Genomic DNA, 18,646 nt, shown 5'->3' on the forward strand with positions numbered 1-18,646 from the left:
AGCATGATGATTTTAAAAAGTGGTGGGGTCTTAAACCTGGGTAGCATGCAACTGCAAAATCTTCTACTGCTAACCAGTGCTCACGCATCCCCACCACAGACAGGACTCAGAAAGAAATGTGTTCCCTCTCCAATGGAGGGCTTAGGATTTTTTTAAGTTCTTAAAAAAACACACAAAATCATGCCCACAAATGGGGAAAGTCCCTTTCTGTGTGATGAAGGCCAGCAGTAGTCTATTCTGAATTATGATCAGATCCCCAAGCCTGGAAGAGTCAGGAATCATTTCCATCTTCCTTCCCCCACTTCTCTCTTAGCTGTCTACAAATTCAATTCAACTTCAAACACATTTAAATGTCAGGTCTCTCCCTCAAAGAGTTTACAAGCAAAAAGGGGTAAATACACAAATAACTACAGAAGAAAAGTCACTGAATAGAATTGCTGAGCACCCATGCTAGATATGAAGGCCGCGGAGATGAACAAAACACTGTTGTAGTCAGTCCGCTGCAAAGGTGACACAGATTCTGTGAGAAGACCCTTCAGAGGAGAGGGAGAGACTAGATTCTGCTGAGAGGGAAAGGTAATTGCAATGGAGAGATGGTTCTCCTCAGCCATAAAATAGCCATGGGCCTATTACAGATAAAGTATTGGAGTCCAAATCTTGCCACCAGTCATCCCTTTCTCCAGTCGTTATTTTTTTCCTTCTCCTTTCTTAGGCCTGCTCTGATTTTGTTTTTTTAGCTCCTTCCATTGGACACTTAGCTCATTCATCATTGGTCTTTCTTCTTTTCTAATATAAATATGCTAAGGCTATAAGTTCTCCTTTAAGTATTTCTTTGACTGCAAGACACAAAGTCTTGATATATAGTATTTTAATGAATGTAATTACTAATTTACAATATGATTTCTTCTTGGACCAGTGCGTTATTTAGAAATGCTTTCCTCTCCCTGCAAATGCATGAGGAAAGCTGGTGAGTTTCTTTTTGCTAATGATTTCTTTTTTCTTTTTCTTTTTTTTTTTAATATATTTTATTGCTTTTTTACAGAGAGGAAGGGAGAGAGATAGAGAGTTAGAAACATCGATGAGAGAGAAACATCGATCAGCTGCCTCCTGCACATCTCTTACTGGGGATGTGCCCACAACCCAGGTACATGCCCTTGACCGGAATCGAACCTGGGACCTTTCAGTCCGCAGGCCGACGCTCTATCCACCGAGCCAAACCGGTTTCGGCTGCTAATGATTTCTTACTAAATAATATTGCAGGCAAATAACACAATCTGTATGACAGTATATCGTATTATTTATTGAGAATTCATTAATTGGGTAGTACATGATCAAGTTTTATAAATGTCCCCAAGTATCTCAAAAGAATGTGATTTTTACTAATTATTGATAAAGTGTTTCCAAGCTTGACCATTAGAGCAAGTTTGATGGTGTTCAAATCTACATCCTTTCCAACTGTTTTTATCAATTACCAAGAGAGATAAATTATCTTGCTATCATTTCCAGTTTGTTGTTTTTTCCCCTGAAATTGCTTCATTTTTTGCTTTTGTATTTTGAAGCTATATTTCTAGGGGCGTACAAGTTTAGAATTCTTCTTCTACTTAATTGTTCTTTTCACATGGTTCATTACATGGAGACCACCTTTATCACCAAGAATGTATTTTTTCAAGTCTGTTTGATCTGACATTAATAATCTACACCAGTTTTCTTATGGCGAGTATTTACCTGTTACTTCTTTTCCTATCCTTTTCCTTTTAGTCTTTTTTTGTTCCATGTTTTTTATGTATCTCTTGTAAAGTCTAGTCATATAGCTAGACTTTATTTCTGGTCCAGCTTTATTTCCTTCAAGCTCTGCTAGGCAATTAAATGATCTTATCTAAAAAATTTAGGTATGCATTTCCAAGAAGTTTTCAGGCTTCTTAATGCCAGAAAGGACCCTGTTATTTAAGAAGATTTCTGAGGGTACTATTTACAAAGTCTCCCTTAGAAAATTAAAAATCGGCCCTTTCTCTCACTCAGTCTGTGCAGTTCCATCACATACAACAAGTTCTAAATGTCATCTTGCCGCTCCCAGACATCCCCCAAAAACTTCACATCCACGTCTAAAGTCTTCAGTGTCTCCTCTTGCTCCTGCTGATAGATTATACCAGAAGTAAAATGATGATAAAGTAGTTCTTGCAGATTGTCACTTCCTTGAATGCAGACCTTAACTTTAAGGCTCAGGTCTCCAAAAGAAAGAGAGTTACTTAGACCCATGGAAAACGTGGTTACAATAGGCCTCCTCTGCAATGAATGGCAATGCCATTTCCAAAAGATGTTGGGGGAACTTCTCTGGCTTTCATCAAGAACAAAGCCAACTATACTAAGTCTTTCTTGGCCACTAGCAACAAGGCTGCTTTTTTTTTTTAGGTAAAAAAATAATGTCTTTAGGTAATATTTATTGAGCACTCACTATGACAAGGCACTGTGTTGTGTTTTCTGTGCAGTGCGTCCTTTTTATCCTGCCAACAACTCTCTAAGGGAAATGTAACTATTATCCTTAAAAGAGAACTCACAAGTTTGTGGTTCTGTCAATGCTGTGCTCAGGCCCAGAGAGAAATCACGTCAACAGACTCTACAAGTCCCCCACGCATAGAGTTCTCCCTCTTCTTATCTGTACCCTCTCTGGTTTCCTACAGGGTTGTGCAGCCCTTTTGTCTTTTATTTTCAGCCACTTAATAATGGTGTGGCCATAGGCAAGGCATGTCACTCCTGGGGGTCTCAATTTCCTCACCTTCTAACTCTAAGATTGTCTCTTGTCTCTGATCATTCCACATACAAGGGCCAAGACTGCCAGTCAGATGGAGGAGACATCGTCCCCCACCAGCTTAAGCTCCATTTCTGTGGGAACTCCTGAGACCCTCAGAATTCACAAACTTTGCCCCAGAATTCAGGAAGCATTCCTAGCTGTATTTCTCCCTATTTCATAATGTGCTGTTTTTACAAGGCTTGTTCAGTCAAGTTATGAGTCAACTACAAGATTCATCATGAAGTAATCCTGCCCCAGACTCCCCTTCTGCTCAGATCTAGGCCAGCCATGGACCACACAGCACATGGCATTGCATTTTGCCTGCTCTCCTCCCTGTACTCTCTTTTTCTGAGACATGGAGGGGATGACAGGAACAGGAGTGGCCTACCCTAGGCCTACCTTTCAAAGAGAAAGACAGAGAAGTACAAAAGCTTGCACTTACTGGGTTTTCTCTCAGTATACACTGGCCCTGTGATGTGGGTTTTATCAACATCTCCATATTGCACATGAAAAACTAGCCCAAAGTCACTGAGTAGGTAGTGATGTATGTGGTCTCACATCTGTGTTGGCTCCACGGGCCCTGCTTGCTCTCACAGAGTCCACCCTCTGTGGTCAAAGAGGACGATGACCCATGCAAAGCCAGTATAATTTCAGAGTGCCAGGAAACCATTCCCTATCTCCCCCAAATAACCATCCCTCACTGGCTTAGGGGTTCAGAAAATGCTGTTCATTGCTGTTACTGCCTTTTAAAAATTCCCCAAGAACATAAACATTGAGTTGAGTTGAGTTGAGTTGCTGTCGTTCAAGCACCGCGAGGGAGCTTTAGGAGAGGGGATCAGGGAGCAGAACTAAGAAAGGTTGGGAATCCGGGTGAGGGGACAGAACCCTCACCTTCCACTTACAAGTAAGAGTGGAATTAGGCTTAGTGGGGACAGTGACTCATCACTTTGCAAGGTCACTGTAGCAAACCAAAGACTAGAACCCAAGTCTCTGCCTCCCAGACCAGTAGCCCACACCACAGTGCATTTTGCCAGCATGGCAGTCTCCTTTATTAGAGAGGGAACTCTCTTGTAACAGTGTTGTTGTTGGCATATGACTAGTAAGGACTTTGGAATAAAATGCCATCTTTTCCTGTCTTAGAGCAGCTCAACAATTTAAACATATATATTAATCAGAGGGGGAAAAAATCCCCTAAAAATGAAATTCCCATAATTTTTTTCTTTATTCCCTCCTATTTTTTCTATCCCTTGCTTCAATTCACCGTTTTCTTCGGCGTTGTTTAGTGTCAGCCCAGGGTATCTGATCATGCACCAAAAACAGGGAGAACATCTCTGCCATGCAGGGGTCCCTCTTATCAGCCCTATGTCCCCCAAGAAGCAGGAGATCACCCAGGACCAAATGAAAGCATGCTCCCTTTGATTTACAGTCCTCCTCCAATAGAATTTCCCAGGGCACTCTGGCCCCCAAATGAGGCCCTAAGTCTTTCTCTATTTTCTGGCTTCCCTCCCCCAACCCACCCCAGGTGATGAAATGCTGTGGCTGTTAAGATGCTGTTTAAATGCAGAATGTTATTATCACTATATATCACCCAGATCAGCTTTCTAGATCGTACTAAGATGTCAGAATGATGCGTGCCAACATTTGTATTATTTAGGATACAGTATACTAAGTTTATGTTGATTACTCTAAGTATCATCTTTGAAAGATAACTAGCATTAAAGTGTTGATAATGTTCCACTTTTGCAATCATATTTGCATAGTGTACAACAGACTTTAGCAGGAAAAATGATCTTAAGTGGTGTTTCTCATCTACTCTGTCAGTGTCATGGTGCTTTGCTTCAACTTGGTTCTGGGGGCAGGACAAACGCTGACAATTTTTAACTTTTTACATCAGCTTTACATTATGTAACGTTATTCTTGTTCCTTCTGGGAAGCCCGCAGTATGGAGTGGTAATGGGGAAAGCAGAGTCTTTGGGGCCGATCACAACTGGATTCCAGCTCCAGCTTATGCACTTGAGGAAGTCACTTAACTGCTCACCTCTTCTGTGGAATGGAGTTGGCAGATTGTGAGGTTTTAGGTAATATATGAAAAATGCCTAAATAGCCCCTTGCCAGGCACATAGCTGGCTGGTACGAAGCGCCCCGCTTCATTTTACATACAGTGTGTTTAAATACCAGTTTATGGTATTTTTGAAATTAAAGATTAAAATAAGCCGATATTCCCTGAACTGTACTTGGAGCTGACGACATTTTGGCCTCCCAGCAGAGTTATATATGCAGATAATCTGTTTGATGCTGCTCAACACAGAAGGGACACTGATTTTCTTTTATGAACAATAGTTGAATGTCTCCTGAGTGTCAGCTACTGGGAAATAAATATTCTAGATTTCATCTATTCATTCATTCATTACAAACAAGCTATCCTCCAAATGACCCCCTCGTTCTTCCTTTTCCCCCCTCACTTTCATTTTCACACTCCCCCCAGGCCTACTACAGCCTTTTGCCCAATTGGATGCTATTTTTCATTTTCATCTTGTCATCACTTAATGTCCAAATTTATTTAAATCATCCTCAGACACAGTCCTACAATATATGAATCACATTTGGGGGGTTTTCCCTCCGACTTGTCAGCTGACTCGTTTATGATTGACAAGATTTCCATTTTAGCAATTTCTACTAATTCTGCTTCAAATCTGTATATTTAATGAACACACCAATCGGTAGCTCCTTATTAGTCAGGACCATTTTTTCGAGTGTAATGCGCTGATTTCGTAATGTATTGTACATGGTAGCTGCCTCTAAATGAAACTCAAAGGAAGCCTTGTCCGATTCGCATTAAAACAGTATCTGGTATATGAATACGAACATTTTATCCCAACCGGGGTCTCACCTTTATGCACATGAACACTGTTTTGCATGATCCCATCAGACTCTTAAACACAAACCAGGCTTTTTCTTTGTAAGGTATGTGGAACTGTATGTCTCTGCATAAAGACAGGGGGGAAAAAACAGTTTGCCTGCACCGGAAAACACACACACACACACACAAACACACACACTCCAACTTCTCCAACACAAACACAATCTGACACATGCTAAAAATTGCCTGAAGCACTGGCGAGTTGCAGATCTTCTTCCTGGGGCAGGTAATTCATTAGGAAAAAATTCATGTCCTATGTACCAATTGAACAGGAAGATTTAGCTGTGGTGCTATCAGAGGAGAAGGGGAAACAGGGTTTCTTTCGGAGAACCCTGCGGTAGATGCCCATCGTAAGCATTGCAAATGAATCCTTAGTCTTCATCCTCCTGCAATCTAGGTCAGGATGGAGCTAAAGAGGAGGGCTTTTAAATCTGCTTCAGGGCTCAGGTTGGATCTGCTTATGTGAGGGGACAAGCGGCAGACAGTTACCTTGTGATGAGGCACTTGGAGGGAGATAGGAAATGCTTTCTCCTCATATAGGGACCTTTAACTGACCTAGAGAGTAAATCGAGAATCAGGAGGGGCTGTACTTTCAGATGAATGCCACTTACACACACACACACACACACACACACACACACACACACACACACTACTTTTCCCTAAGCTTTCTGTGTTCAACTTTACAGGCCTCAAATAGTGCCTGCCAGATAGATTCTAAAAAGGATACACTATCTTCCAGACTCAGGAACATGTGGATTTTTTTTAAACAGTGGAATCATACCCTACTTGTGTTAAAAGGAACGTTAGAAGTCATCACTCCAAGCACCTCATGTTGAAGAAAAGGATATGAAACAAGAACAGAGAGTGACTTACTTGCCCAAGGTCACACAGTCGCCTTCATCATGCCACCGTTTAATTACTTTCGGGTGTTTGTTTTTTAGATTCCTTTTTTGTACAATAGGAATAATGTATTAAATAATACAGGAACAAAACAAATTGACTTGGTAACTGCCACCTGATAAACTGGATATGTGTCAGAGACTCCTGTCACATGCCTCATCCTTCCCCCCAAATGACTGTGAAAGGATGCTATTTCCCAGACCTCCCCTGTCTGGGGTCCTTCTTCAAAACCTCTCGCTCTAGCTTTAATGTGATTATCTTCTAGGCATGTTGTGGCACTGGGTTCGTTTAGCCAAAGGCTCTGAAACTTCTGTGCGGCTCTTGCCCATCCCTCTGAGGCCACAAGAGACTGGCGGTGTGTATTTCCCTAAATTTGTTCTGAAATATCACTCGCACTAGAGAAACTTAAATTTAAAACAAAAACAAAAACTTGATTTTCAAAATTAAACCCAAGCTACACATTCAACGTACTTGCTAGGACCGGTTGGCTATTTCTTTTACTTATCAAAATTATAAGGAAACTTTAAGTTCAAACATGATGTGAGAAATATAAACAGGCAAGAAATGAAGAGAACTGGATTTGTTCTTAACTTTCCCACTGAATTTGCTACAAACCATCCACATAGTTCAGGAAGGAAATGTTCCTGCTCTCTAGGCCTTGTTTTCCTCTTCTATTCAAGAAAAAAAAAAAAAAAATGATGTCTGGGGTTCCATCATTAGTTATGCCATTCCAATATTATCTCCAAAACTGTTTCATTTTTATTTTTTCTCTGAAAGCCACCGTAACTGCAGAACTGTCTGTAGCTGTTTCCAAAGACGGAAACTGACATTAAAGGAACACGGCAGTATCTGCTAATTTTAAGCTTTTTGAAGGAGGTAGTTTCACTATTGAAATAATTCTCCAAAACAGTGTTGATTGACTTTGGACTAAGAGCTTATGAATCTACCTTTCTAAACAGTATTTTCCCCCCATTTCGTGTTCCATATTGATTTGTAAGGGTCCCCCCTCGGTCCCCCCTTTTTTTTCTTACTTTAAAATATTTGTTAAGGCCAGATAAGAACTGGGGTATGGAGCATGCTGTATGCTTATGCACAAAAGATAAGTGAGAGCAAGCCTGGTTCTTATCTAGCCTGAACACTTCAGTAGAAACAGAGTTTTGTATTCCGTTTTCCCGGCCACCACTACTTGAAGGTGATAGAATATTCTATTTGGGACACCTTTAAAAAACTAGGAGCACGTTTAAAAGCACTGCAGAGTGTTCGGTTATTTTGATTTCTGCCACATAATGAATCCCTCCTCCTGAATGCAAACACCAGCAAGGAATGCGTTAGAGGATCCGCCATCGTATTAAAAATTAAATCCGGCTGCATTTCATAATGGGCTTTTCTTTTTAAAGCAAGGTTTCATCTTCTCACCATGGAAATTGCGCTCTGATGGCCTTTCTTTATGGTTAACACTGAGGCATCAGCTGAGGTCAGAACCCTGCTTCTCTGAACAGGGAACCACAAATGTCACCGACACATGGTACACTTGGCAAATAATATATTTCTTTCCAATCTCCTGTGTCTTCAGTTTACCTCGCATCAAGCTTGCGGTAAGTCGAAGAGAGTTTATTTCTCCTATGTTCCTTCCTTCCTCTGGTGGGACCAGCCGGGAGGCACGCAATTAATTTACAATGAATTCGAAAGTACACCTCTTTTGGTTTTTGTTGTTGTCTTTATTTTAACCTCCAAGAAGGAAGAGATTTAACTCAGTCTTCACCCTAGGCTAAGCTAATACTTAGGTCATGTCTGAGCTCTCTGGGGAACCCCCGCTTTATACCATCCGAGGGGCAATGGTGTCTTTTCACGTGGAGCAGCACAGCTGTCCAGCCATATGGGCCCCAAACAGCCCAGTCAATCGGATTTGGGGAGGTTTTAGAATGTAATTTCTTAACGTGTTAGTATTTGGGGTGAGTTTGGTCAGGAGTATAGACAGCTCTTAAGCCCCAGGGTTTAGGTTTTAAGAAGCCATCACAAATGCCCCAGCATCTGATCTGACTGTTTAAAAACAGATATGAAATCTGTGACTGGGGGAGGGGAAAGGACTCCTGACCCCCTCATAGGAGAAAGCCCCAGGGGTCTTCTCTAACTATTAATTCAGCATCAGCTGCTTTCTCTCCCCCCCCCTCCCCTCCACCCACCTCCCTTTTCTTTTTTAACCCGGGGCTCATCATTTAAGGCGTTCCCACTCAGGCCTGCAGAGCCTGTTACAAAACCATCGCCGGCTCCCCTCCCCCCATGCCGCAAGATGAGAGAGCAAATAGCCTGCATTGCAGCAACAGCCTGGAGGACTGCTATGAAACCGTCCTCCAGCCACACAAAACCAGGCCTTGAAGAAAAACCAAGGAGAGGGCAGCAGCGGTATGTCCTGACGCCCTTCGGTCAAGACAACCTGAAACTCTGGTCGCAGCCCCATCCCTCCAAGTCCAAAGGGTTCCGGAAAGGTCTGCTTCAGGAATCTTTAGTGACTAAGAACACAAACAGTCCTAAATCTAAAACCCTAGTCAACATGGTGGAAGTCTTGAGCTAAGCGACCGCCCATGTCGTTTTTCCACCAGAAAGGTATTTTAGTTTGAGGGGAACGTTATCAGAATGTTAAGTTTTCCCCGAAAAAAAAAAAAAAAGAAGAAAAAAGGCCCAGATGATGGCTCTTTCCAACTAACTGCCGTCTTCAGAAATTGAAAAATGCATTGCAAGGATGTTTTATATTCGTTTCTTCTCCTCTCTCGGTCTCTCTCTCTCTCTACTTCTCCCTCAATTTAAACCAAAGCTCTCCGCTTCTTCGAATTTACAAAAACTGCTTATTTTTAAAGCTTTCCGTGGTACTTTGTTGGAGGCAAAAAGCTAGTGCTAAGAGGTTTTGAAATCGCTGTCATTCTTTTATTGGGACAAATACCCAACAATTGACAAGAAGCGAAACGGCCTTGAAGCGAGCCGGGCAGCGCCCAGGGTCACCATTCATTCGGACGGCCCCCGCGGGTGGGCGCGCACCTGCGGCGACCCCCGCAGGATCGCTTTGGCCGCCGCGCACGGGCCGTCTGATTTGAGCACCAGCTTTCAGCTGTCAGGGGCTTGTCTTCCTCTCCATCTCTCGTTGCTCTGAATCTAGCGCAGCTCAAGAAACACTTAAGATGCCCCCCCCCACCCCCCCACCCCCAGTCATCAAAGAAGAAAATCTGGAATAGGAAAAGCAGCGATGGGCCCTGAGCGGGCGGAAATCTCCGGGGCTGGGGTTGACTCCCGCAGCTACTGAACGGAGTCTTCGGAAATACCGCAGATTTCTCCTGGCTGGCGCTGGGTTTTTAGCGGGGGTGGGGCGGAGGTCGAGGCCGGGGGCGTCCTAGGGTTTTGTTCTTACGGGCAGATTCATTCTGAGGGCTTCCTTAAGGCCTAGCTAACTCCGTGCTCCCGGAAAAACACACCACACCGCCAAAACCTCCACAACAAAAGGCGCTTTCCCGAAGTGAATCTCAATGTCCGCGGGACGGGTGGCGGCCGGACGTGGAGGCGCACTTTGTGCCTCTAATCTCCAGCGTCCATCTGGCCCGGGCGGCCGGCGGGGCGCCGAGGGCTGGGATGGGGGAGCCGGGAGGGGCACGCGCACGCATCCAGAGACGCGGGCACGCGCGCCCACTCTCCTTCACATTCACCTTGACTGCAGGGGTGCGGGGGATGGGACTGCTTTACCCCCGCTTCCACCTACCCTTCTTCCCACCCCCCGCCGCTGTCCTGCCCAGACGCCTGCTTGGGCGGAGAGAGGGGGTTGGAGGTGAGGAGGTGCAAAGGCGCTCGGAGCGGCGGGACAGCCGCGCGCTCTCCGCAGTGATGTCAACCGCATCCGCCGCATCGTCCCCTCACCACCTCCACCCCGGCCTCGCCCGCGCCGCGGCCCGCGGAAACCTTGGGGTCGAGAAGCAGAAGGCGTGCGGGTGCCCTGAGCCCCCCACTCCATTTGCAAACGTGGGAGAGACAGGGAGTGGACCAGCCGCGCTGCCGCAGCTCCCGGTGCGGAAGAAGGGGAAGGAGGAGAAAGGGGCGGTGGGCCCAGGGGTAGTTGGACGCCCCAGGTCCCGTGGGGGAGTCTGCCTGGAACTGGTGCTGCCGGGTTTAGATCAGGGGCGCAGGGCACGGACCCCTGCGAGTGTGGCGCGTGTGGGCACGGAGAAAGCTCCCCCTTCTCCCAGGATAGAAACGGGTAAACGGAAGCGCATGTGAGTGTGGGGGTGCACCTCGCCGCCTCCAGCTTTGGCTTTCCCGCTCTTCCGAGCGCTCCCACTTCTCACTTTCCCCAGATCCGCATTTTCTTTGGCACAGCTCTCCCCGAGCGAGAAGGAGAGGGAGGTACCCGGGGGCAGTGAGAATGACGTGTGCTGGTGCAGAGAGGGGGTGGGGGGCTGCGGGCCGGGCTCTGTGGACCGGCTCCTAATCCTCTTGTTTTCGGTACAGTCAGCAGATGTGGCTTCTTTTAGCTGAATAATCCGTTAAAGGAATAATAATTTTTTTAAAAAAAGGAGATTCGGCCGCACCCAAAGAGGACGGCGGACGAGATGAGGGCTTGGTAAGGATCAATGAAAAGGCTCCAAATTCTCTGTCCCTCTCTGCCTGCCTCTCTCCCCTCCTTCCCCTCCCTCCTTTCCTCTCCCCTCCCCCCTTCTTCCCCATCCCCTGCAATCCCCACTCGACGCGAGTTCACGCAGAGGGCTGGGTTTCCAGGCTGAACCGCAACTTGCGCTGCGCGTTATTATTATTCATCTGAGGCTACTGCCGCCACAACCTTTGCTCCTGCGCTCCTCTCCTTCCCCCCCGGCCGCCGCCGCCAGCGGTGCAGTCCCTCCTGCCCGCCAGCTCTGGTCACCAAAGGGAGATTCGGAATTTTTTTTTTTTATCATGCTCATGATCTTCACGATGCTCCTTATCACGGTTATCATTTCCTCCTGCTAGGTGGAGCGACCGGGCGCGCCTTCCCGCCGCCCGCCCCTTCCCCCGGGAAGGGGCTCTGGCTGCCGCTCCCTAGATGTGCCTTCCGCTCTGCATCCCTCCCTCTGTCATCTGTCTGTCTATTCTCTCGGTCCCTTTTATTCCAGTAGATCTGCTGCCTTTCGTTCGGCGGGGCTGACACGCTGCGGACTGCAACCAGTCTGTGAAGAAAGAGGAACAACAAGGCAAAGACCTGGAGTGGTACCCCCGGACAAAGCACTCGGAGCTCGGCGAGAAGGGGTGCGCGAGAGCGCTGGCTCGGGAATTCGCGAGATCTCCGACGCCCAGGGCGCCCGCCCGCGCCGACCTCTGAGGGTATTCACATTGAATTGCATCTATCTTTTCGGTGTGTTGGGGCAGTGTCCGTGTTGGGGAGGCGTTGGGTTTGTTTTTTCTGGGAAAGGGAGCTGGGTTGTGGGAGATCAGATAGACTTCGCTTCGCTTTCCCGCTCCCCTGCCTCACCTTGTGGAGGTCTGAGTGTTGGAGGAGAAACTGGGGACCAGAAGGCTTAGGGCAAAGTGGGAGCCCGAGACGTTGTCTGGAGGGCTGGGGCAATAGTGGGGCGAGGGAGAGGCCAGAGGGGACGGGCCAGTTAAAGGGGACTGCGAGAAGAAGAGGGGTCGGGAGGGTAAAACCCCTCTTCGAGTTCACGATATGAGTCTTGCTGGGGATGTGAATACGGGCGGCTGTCATAGGCGGCTGAGAAACTGATGAAAATGCGATCTGTCCATGTGCACACAGAAGGAGGCGTTTGGGTTTGTGTGTAAACAGAGTGGAGAGGTGGAGGGGGCAGGGAGGGAGGGGGCTTCGCATCATATCTTATTATCCCTTTGGCTTCGGGGACTCTCCTCCTCCGGCCCTCTCCCTTTTTGGATCCAGGGAGACAGCCGCATTAGACGCGAGTGACCTTTTAAATCCACGCCCGCCCCTTACCTGGTAAAACCCGTTGACAGTTTGGGATGGGGTGGGGAGAGGGGCAGGGGTGCTTCGAAGACATATATATTTTCTCTCTCTCTCTCTCTCTCTCTCTCTCCCCCTCCCCCGTCTCCTCCCTAGCTCTGCCCCCCCCCACACACTCTTTCCCTTCCTCCCTCCCACCGCCCTCCCTCCTCCCTCCCTGCTGCATTTTGCATGAGCTATCTAGGTCATTAGCATTTTAGCGTATGCAAGACTTGACAAAGCTGATGAGGGGCCAGATGGGCCTCGCTCTTATGGGTTTTTTCTTTTCTTCTTCTTCTTCTTCTTCTTCTTCTTCTTCTTCTTCTTCTTCTTCTTCTTCTTCTCTCTCTCTCTCTCTCTCTCTCTCTCTCTCTCTCTCTCTCTCTCTCTCTCTCTCCCTCTCTCTCTCTCTCTCTCCTTTTTCCCCCTCCACCACTTGGGACCTGAGAGAGGACCGCAGCAGGCGGGTCCGGGAAGGCTGGTTCCCGGATCCCTGCCGCGGACCAGGGCGGCTCACTCAGCGGCACGCCCGGCCCCGCTACGCCTGGACTCGGCCGGCGAGGTAAGGGCGGCGGTGGTGGCCCGGCCCGGGCAGCCGCAGTCGCGCCCCCACTGCCCTCCTGGTCCCCCTGCTCTGGTCTTGACCCTCCTAACCCCTTCAGTTTCCTAGGCCAAGCCGACGGCGAGATGGGTGGGTAGGGCTGGCCGCGCTGGGGCGAGGTGGGGTTGATGTTTTTTTCATTGTCTGGAGCTGCAGGGGAGGCGAGGCGCGGGGAAGGGGCGAGGGGAGTCCGGGTAATTAACACGGGGGAGGCACCCCTTCGCCTCCCACTTCCACTCACGCCCTCCACCCCCTCCGCTTTGCAGGAAAAAGCCTGGATCCGAAAGGATGGGGGAGAACAAAGAGCCTTTGGAAGACGTCGCCGTTATCTCATTGTCTGAGTGACTGGGGGAGCTGCGGTGGAGAGGATGCTGTGGTCCTTCCTCCCGGCGCTCCCCCACCCCCACCCCTCTCCCCGCTGTCAGTGCGCACGCACCAGCGCCGCTTTTTACTTCTTTTTCCCTGTTTGGTTTTTGTGTGTGTGGTGTGTTTTTTTTTCCATTCCATCTTCTTTCCCATCCCCTTTTATTTCTTCCACCTTTCCTCCCTCCTCGCCTTCCTCCGGAGAAAGGCCTCTCTCTCCGTGTTCACAGCGGACCTTGATTTAAATGTCCATACAATTAAGGCACGCGGTGAATGCCAAGAATGGGGCCGGCTGAGCGCCGTGGTCCGTGAGGACCCGCCAAGGAAGGAGCCACGGAGCCGAGGCGCCCTCCGCAGAGCCCAGCGCTGCGGATTCAGGCTGGAGGGGTCCCGGGCTCCCGGCCGCAGGAGCCCTTGGCGCGGGGAGGTGTGTGATGTGTGACAGACCGGGGCTGAGAGATGCGAACGGACTCGGGGAGAGAAACCGAAGCTGCTTCTGTGATCAGCGCAGATTTGTGCGAGCACCGAAGGGCGGTGGGGGTGGGGGGAGGCGGGGTGCCTGTGAGCGCATTGCGGAGTGCTTCTGTGTGCCTATTTTTCTCTAGGCTTGGGTGCATTGTACGCGGGTGGACCCTTTTCTCCGTGGCTGTGTTTTTGTTCCGGGCTTAGCTTTTGGTTTGCTCTTTTTAAAAATAATCTGGCATCCAGAAGACTGGCCGGCTGTGCCAGGGCTCGGACTGCGGCTATATTGTGTTCTGCTTGAGATCTGGGGGGAGGGAGGGAGCCCGTTGGGAGGGAGGAGGGAGATGTTTGTCACCTTTTGCTGTAGAGCTGTGGGCACCTGGCTAGCTTAAGGAAGTCATTGGGATGTATGGGGAAGAAGGAACGAATTCCTGGTGGGTCCAAGGCTCCATCAGGGCTGAAAGCATGGCCAGGGCTCTCGGGAGCATCTCACTTCCTCCTTGTGGCTGTAATTGCAGTTTTAGGCAGAGATCCAAGAGATGCGAAGGAAGGGAGAGGCGCAGTAACCTACACGTACCCAAGGGGGGGGGGGCATTCCTTTTAAAATCCTAACGGAAGGAAAAACAGAATGTGTACAAGTGAGGCTCTGAGGAAAGGCTGTTTTGAAAAAAAAAGCATCAGGGAATGCAAAGGGTCAACCCTCCTTCATCCTGAAGAACCGGCTTCCCAAATGGGACCTTCCCATCACTGGACCTAGAGCAGCAGCTGGTCCTAGGGACCCCCGTCACACAGCCCCACCCCATCCCCTGCTCTGTGGTGACCCCCAAGCTGCGGTGGAAGGCGGCAAGACCTAAACTCATTAATTTTCTGGTGGAGAACATGGAGGAGGGGCAGGTCCCTGCCGAGAAAAGAGGCCAAGAGCTGGATCTTCCTACCCAGGAAGCCTGCTGCATCGCTTCCTCCCCTCCACTCCCCCCCCCCCATGCCCTTAGCAGCAGAGGCCTGTCTTTGCAAGGCCAAGGCCATAAGGATGCTTAGGACTTTAGTTTGATTACTTACACAGTAATCAAGGCTGAAGAGGCTCAGTTGTAGCTTACTGAGGAGCTCTTTCCTCTCCAGAGCCTCAGTCTAACCCACTAAATAAATTAGTATTCAAGGATATCCTAGCCTCATTTCCTCCCAAATATTTATTGAGTACCTACTATGTGCCAATCATCGTGTAATTAATATTTCTGATGTTCTTCCTTTGCCCTCCTAAGAGGGTGTCTGGCGAGGTTAAGTGTGCCGGACCCCACCTAGATATTTCCAGAACCGTCTCTGGGCCTGCAGAAAGGTGCAGCAAACTGCTCACCCCTGCGAGGAAGGCTGCGGTTCACATCATGCAAACTGCAGGTGCGGGCTGTTCCTCAAGCCCCAGAAGGCGAGCTTAGCTGGAGGGCAGAAGAGAGGCAGCTTCACTGGCCCCTGAGCCTTAGCCAGGGTTGTCCTAAGAGGCACTGGCAGCCCTGCCTGCAAAATAGACCTCCCTCCAAACAGTGCCTCCTTGGGGTGTACCTTCCCTGGCCTCTCCCCTCCCTCCTCGCTGAGAGGCTGCCGGCCCATGATGACCAACCGCTTGCCCCTCAGTTGTCCACATTAGTGAGCCTCGTCTCCATAATTGCTTGCCCGTAATTCCATCAGACATGGCTGCACCCTTTGCTGATGTGCCTGCTCAAGTAATGTCCCTTTTAGTTGGAAGCCTAACACACTTCTTCCTGAGAGCTGAAACCGCAGGCACCATGGACAAGATGGCCAGGGTCCTGCTGCCGGTAATCTGCCATGGGAGGGGCGTCTCTTTATTACTTATGTAAACTCTTGCTTTCAGAAAGCTTTAATGTGTGTGGGGATTGTCCTGTGCTCACCAAGTCTCATTACACAATGTGTTTTTATGTGGGGCTTTCATGGCCGAAAATGGCCGAGATGAATGTACCACTCTGCCCCCTGTGTAATTCCAAGGCCCCTTTTGTGATTTCCAAATAGAGGTTTTGGAGTGAAGGTCAGTCCTGGCTTCTTCCCTTCTTCTACATTTGGGGCCTATTTGTCTGAGATATTTATGTAAGAGACTTAAAGAGCTCTGCTTTTCCAAGGCATTTATGTAACTCTCAGCACCATCTTTTTCCCTATTTGAGCTTCTCTAATTACATCCAACGATTTAAGTGAAGGGGGACATATACGATTTGTTTAATGTAGAACATGTCGGAGGCGGTTTGCTGACAATATGCTAGGAAGGCCCGCACCGGCTCACACACGGTACCATCATTATGGTCCTCATGAGGGTGGGAGCTCATGTTTCTCAAGGTGAATGTACCAGATACTTTAAGATGGATTCAAAGTAAAAAAAAAAAAAAAAATGGTAATATTCTTCTTTCCCTGCCAGTGATGGCCCAGGCCCAGATCTCTGTTTAAGCAGAAAGAAAACTGATCAGAGACAAAGGTAAATTCCTCTATCAATTCTGTCACCAAAGGGGTGTAAAAAGTGGGGACAGTTAACTGTGGACGCATGAGGAACCTTAGCCAGAGAAATGTTTGGGAGAGGGGTAATTTCTCAGCAGGCATATGCTCATATACACACACACATACATACATACATTTTTTTCCGCATAACCATACCCCTTGCTAATATTTACAGAAAAGCATTTAACCACACACACACACCCATCCATCGATACTGTCTCCACAGGGAAATAAATTTTGTCCTTCCCTCGACTGAACTTACATAACACCCCCACCCCTTGTTCCAACCTGAGAATGGAGTTCTCTGGGGGCAGCTGCAAAGCATTCTCCCTGGGACAGATGGAGCCGCCCTTCCTCCTCTATACTGTGGGTGGTTTCAGAACCCCATGAGTCAACAGCAGCTGAGGGCTGTGATGGAGCCTGTGTGTTGGAGGCTTGGCTGGCTGATTCAGGGTGATGAGTATGTCAATAATAACAATTATGAGAATGATGATACCTAATAAAGATTTTTTTTTTCTTCCAATCGACAATTCTTTCTTTGGGTGTTTTTGCCAAGCCTTACTCCATTTGACTTCAGTTTTAGGATACGGAGATGTAATCTTTAACTGCATCTCCAGTGTGGACATAGGATAGGAGAAAGGACTTCCGATGGGCTTTCTGGGAGCCAGTGTGTGCTGTCCTGGGCCACGGAATTCGGGTCTGCCAGAGGCCTGGAGAGATCTGCGCCAAATTTAGATGGCCTGGAAAGAAAGCAGGCCCTCCCGGGAGCAAGGAATGTTCCAGGTCAGAAAGGAAGTGTCCGTAATTCTCAATCGGTTTACCTGCTCATTTTCTTAACCTCTTTTGTCTTAAAATGCAAATGTTAATCGCCTCTCCCCCCCCCACCCCCCCCCCACCCCCCCGCCAAAAAAGAAGACCTGGGTCATGCTGCATTGCGTTGCATAAGCTCAAAAAGTAAACCTCCAGGAATCACAAAGGGCTTTCTCAAAAGTGAGGGAGGTTCATTCAAAATTAAAATCTAATTTACTTAGTTCTTAACCATGGGACCCAGGAAGCAATCTTTTCTCAGGAAGTTAAGTTTGCTGCTTCGTGTAATGTTTTTAAAGCGGTTCACGGTGGCGATCAGAGTGCTTGGGCCCTGCCCCTGGGTTGGGGTGCCCGGCTCGCCCTTGCCACCCACCCTGCCCACCGTCCCCTCTCGGGCTTCCCAGTGACCGGGTTTCCAATGCACATGAGGCCTTTGTTTTCTTCCTCCGAATGCCCTGAGACATTTAAATTGAGTAAGATGAAGATGAACAGGCGCTGGCTTTTTGGCTCCTATTTTCCCAGCTTTGATTAATTTTTTTCTTGCCCAAATCAAGAAATTTGGGAACCCAAAGACCTGGGTCATCCATCACTTCTCAAAGCTCCGGACTGATACGAGGTGCATGCAAGGGCAAGGACAGCCCTCGGAGAGTCCAGCTTTTTTCCTGTTCCGCGCATCTCCGTTTCCCCAATTTCACTCTAGCGCCAAATAGACACCTGGCAACAACCTTTGGACCTGATCAGGGAATCGGGTTAGGAATGGGGAGTGGGTCAAGGCGGGGTGCATCTTTGGCTTCAGAAAGGCAGGCGCCGAACCAAAGGCCTTGTTTGAATGAATGTCCTCCCTCCCCGCGCTCCCGAGCCGAGCGCAGGCCTCGGCCTAGACGCCGCGTCCTCCCCGCTGCGCTCCGGGACCGTCTGTCCTTCTCCCCTTTCCCACCCCGGGCCTTCTCATCCACGACAGCCTGGAGGACAGCACCCCGCGCCCCAGAAAGCCTCCGACTGTGCGAGCACAGGGGCGGATGGAGGTGGCGAGGGGATGACGACCCGCCGAAAAGTCACTTCTTAGCCGCTCCCTGGCCCCCTCCCGCAGAACGCAAGGATGAAAGCACTGTAGTGGTTTGGGGGATACGGAGGATTGTTTTTCGCCCCAGTGCATCCTCCCTGACTCCCCTTTACACCACCCAACCTCCTCGGTCCTCCTAACCCTCGGCGACAGGGCCGGGCGCCGGCCGCTGCCCTTGGGACCCAGCAACCCACCGCCCCCAGCGACGCGTCCTTCCCACCCCCACATCCCGCTCTAAGGAGCCCAAACAAATCCCTCTACCCAGAAGGAACCCACGCGTATCTCCT

The 18,646-nt window shown here is 48.8% G+C and overlaps 1 protein-coding gene across 1 annotated transcript; it reads left to right on the forward strand.

Annotated features, from left to right (window-relative positions):
* Positions 1 to 10,325: 10,325 nt before the first annotated feature.
* LOC118658509 lies at positions 10,326 to 14,056 on the forward strand. Its single transcript, XM_036314033.1, has 5 exons — positions 10,326 to 10,848; positions 11,165 to 11,211; positions 11,595 to 11,976; positions 13,019 to 13,132; positions 13,438 to 14,056. The coding sequence occupies exons 1-5, from the start codon at positions 10,326 to 10,328 to the stop codon at positions 13,974 to 13,976; spliced, it is 1,605 nt and encodes a 534-aa protein (XP_036169926.1). The 3' UTR covers positions 13,977 to 14,056.
* The last annotated feature ends 4,590 nt before the right edge of the window (positions 14,057 to 18,646 follow it).

This window comes from Myotis myotis, unplaced genomic scaffold (genome assembly GCF_014108235.1).
Source record: "Myotis myotis isolate mMyoMyo1 unplaced genomic scaffold, mMyoMyo1.p scaffold_m19_p_6, whole genome shotgun sequence".
Taxonomy (NCBI): Eukaryota; Metazoa; Chordata; class Mammalia; order Chiroptera; family Vespertilionidae; genus Myotis; species Myotis myotis.

Excerpts from the sequence above, each read along its gene's own strand:
- LOC118658509 (XM_036314033.1), top strand. The coding sequence starts at position 10,326 with ATGGGACTGCTTTACCCCCGCTTCCACCTACCCTTCTTCCCACCCCCC. Across the intron at positions 10,849-11,164 it reads TTCTCCCAGGATAGAAACGG|GAGATTCGGCCGCACCCAAA; the intron begins GTAAACGGAAGC and ends TTTTAAAAAAAG. Across the intron at positions 11,212-11,594 it reads GCGGACGAGATGAGGGCTTG|GTGGAGCGACCGGGCGCGCC; the intron begins GTAAGGATCAAT and ends TCCTCCTGCTAG.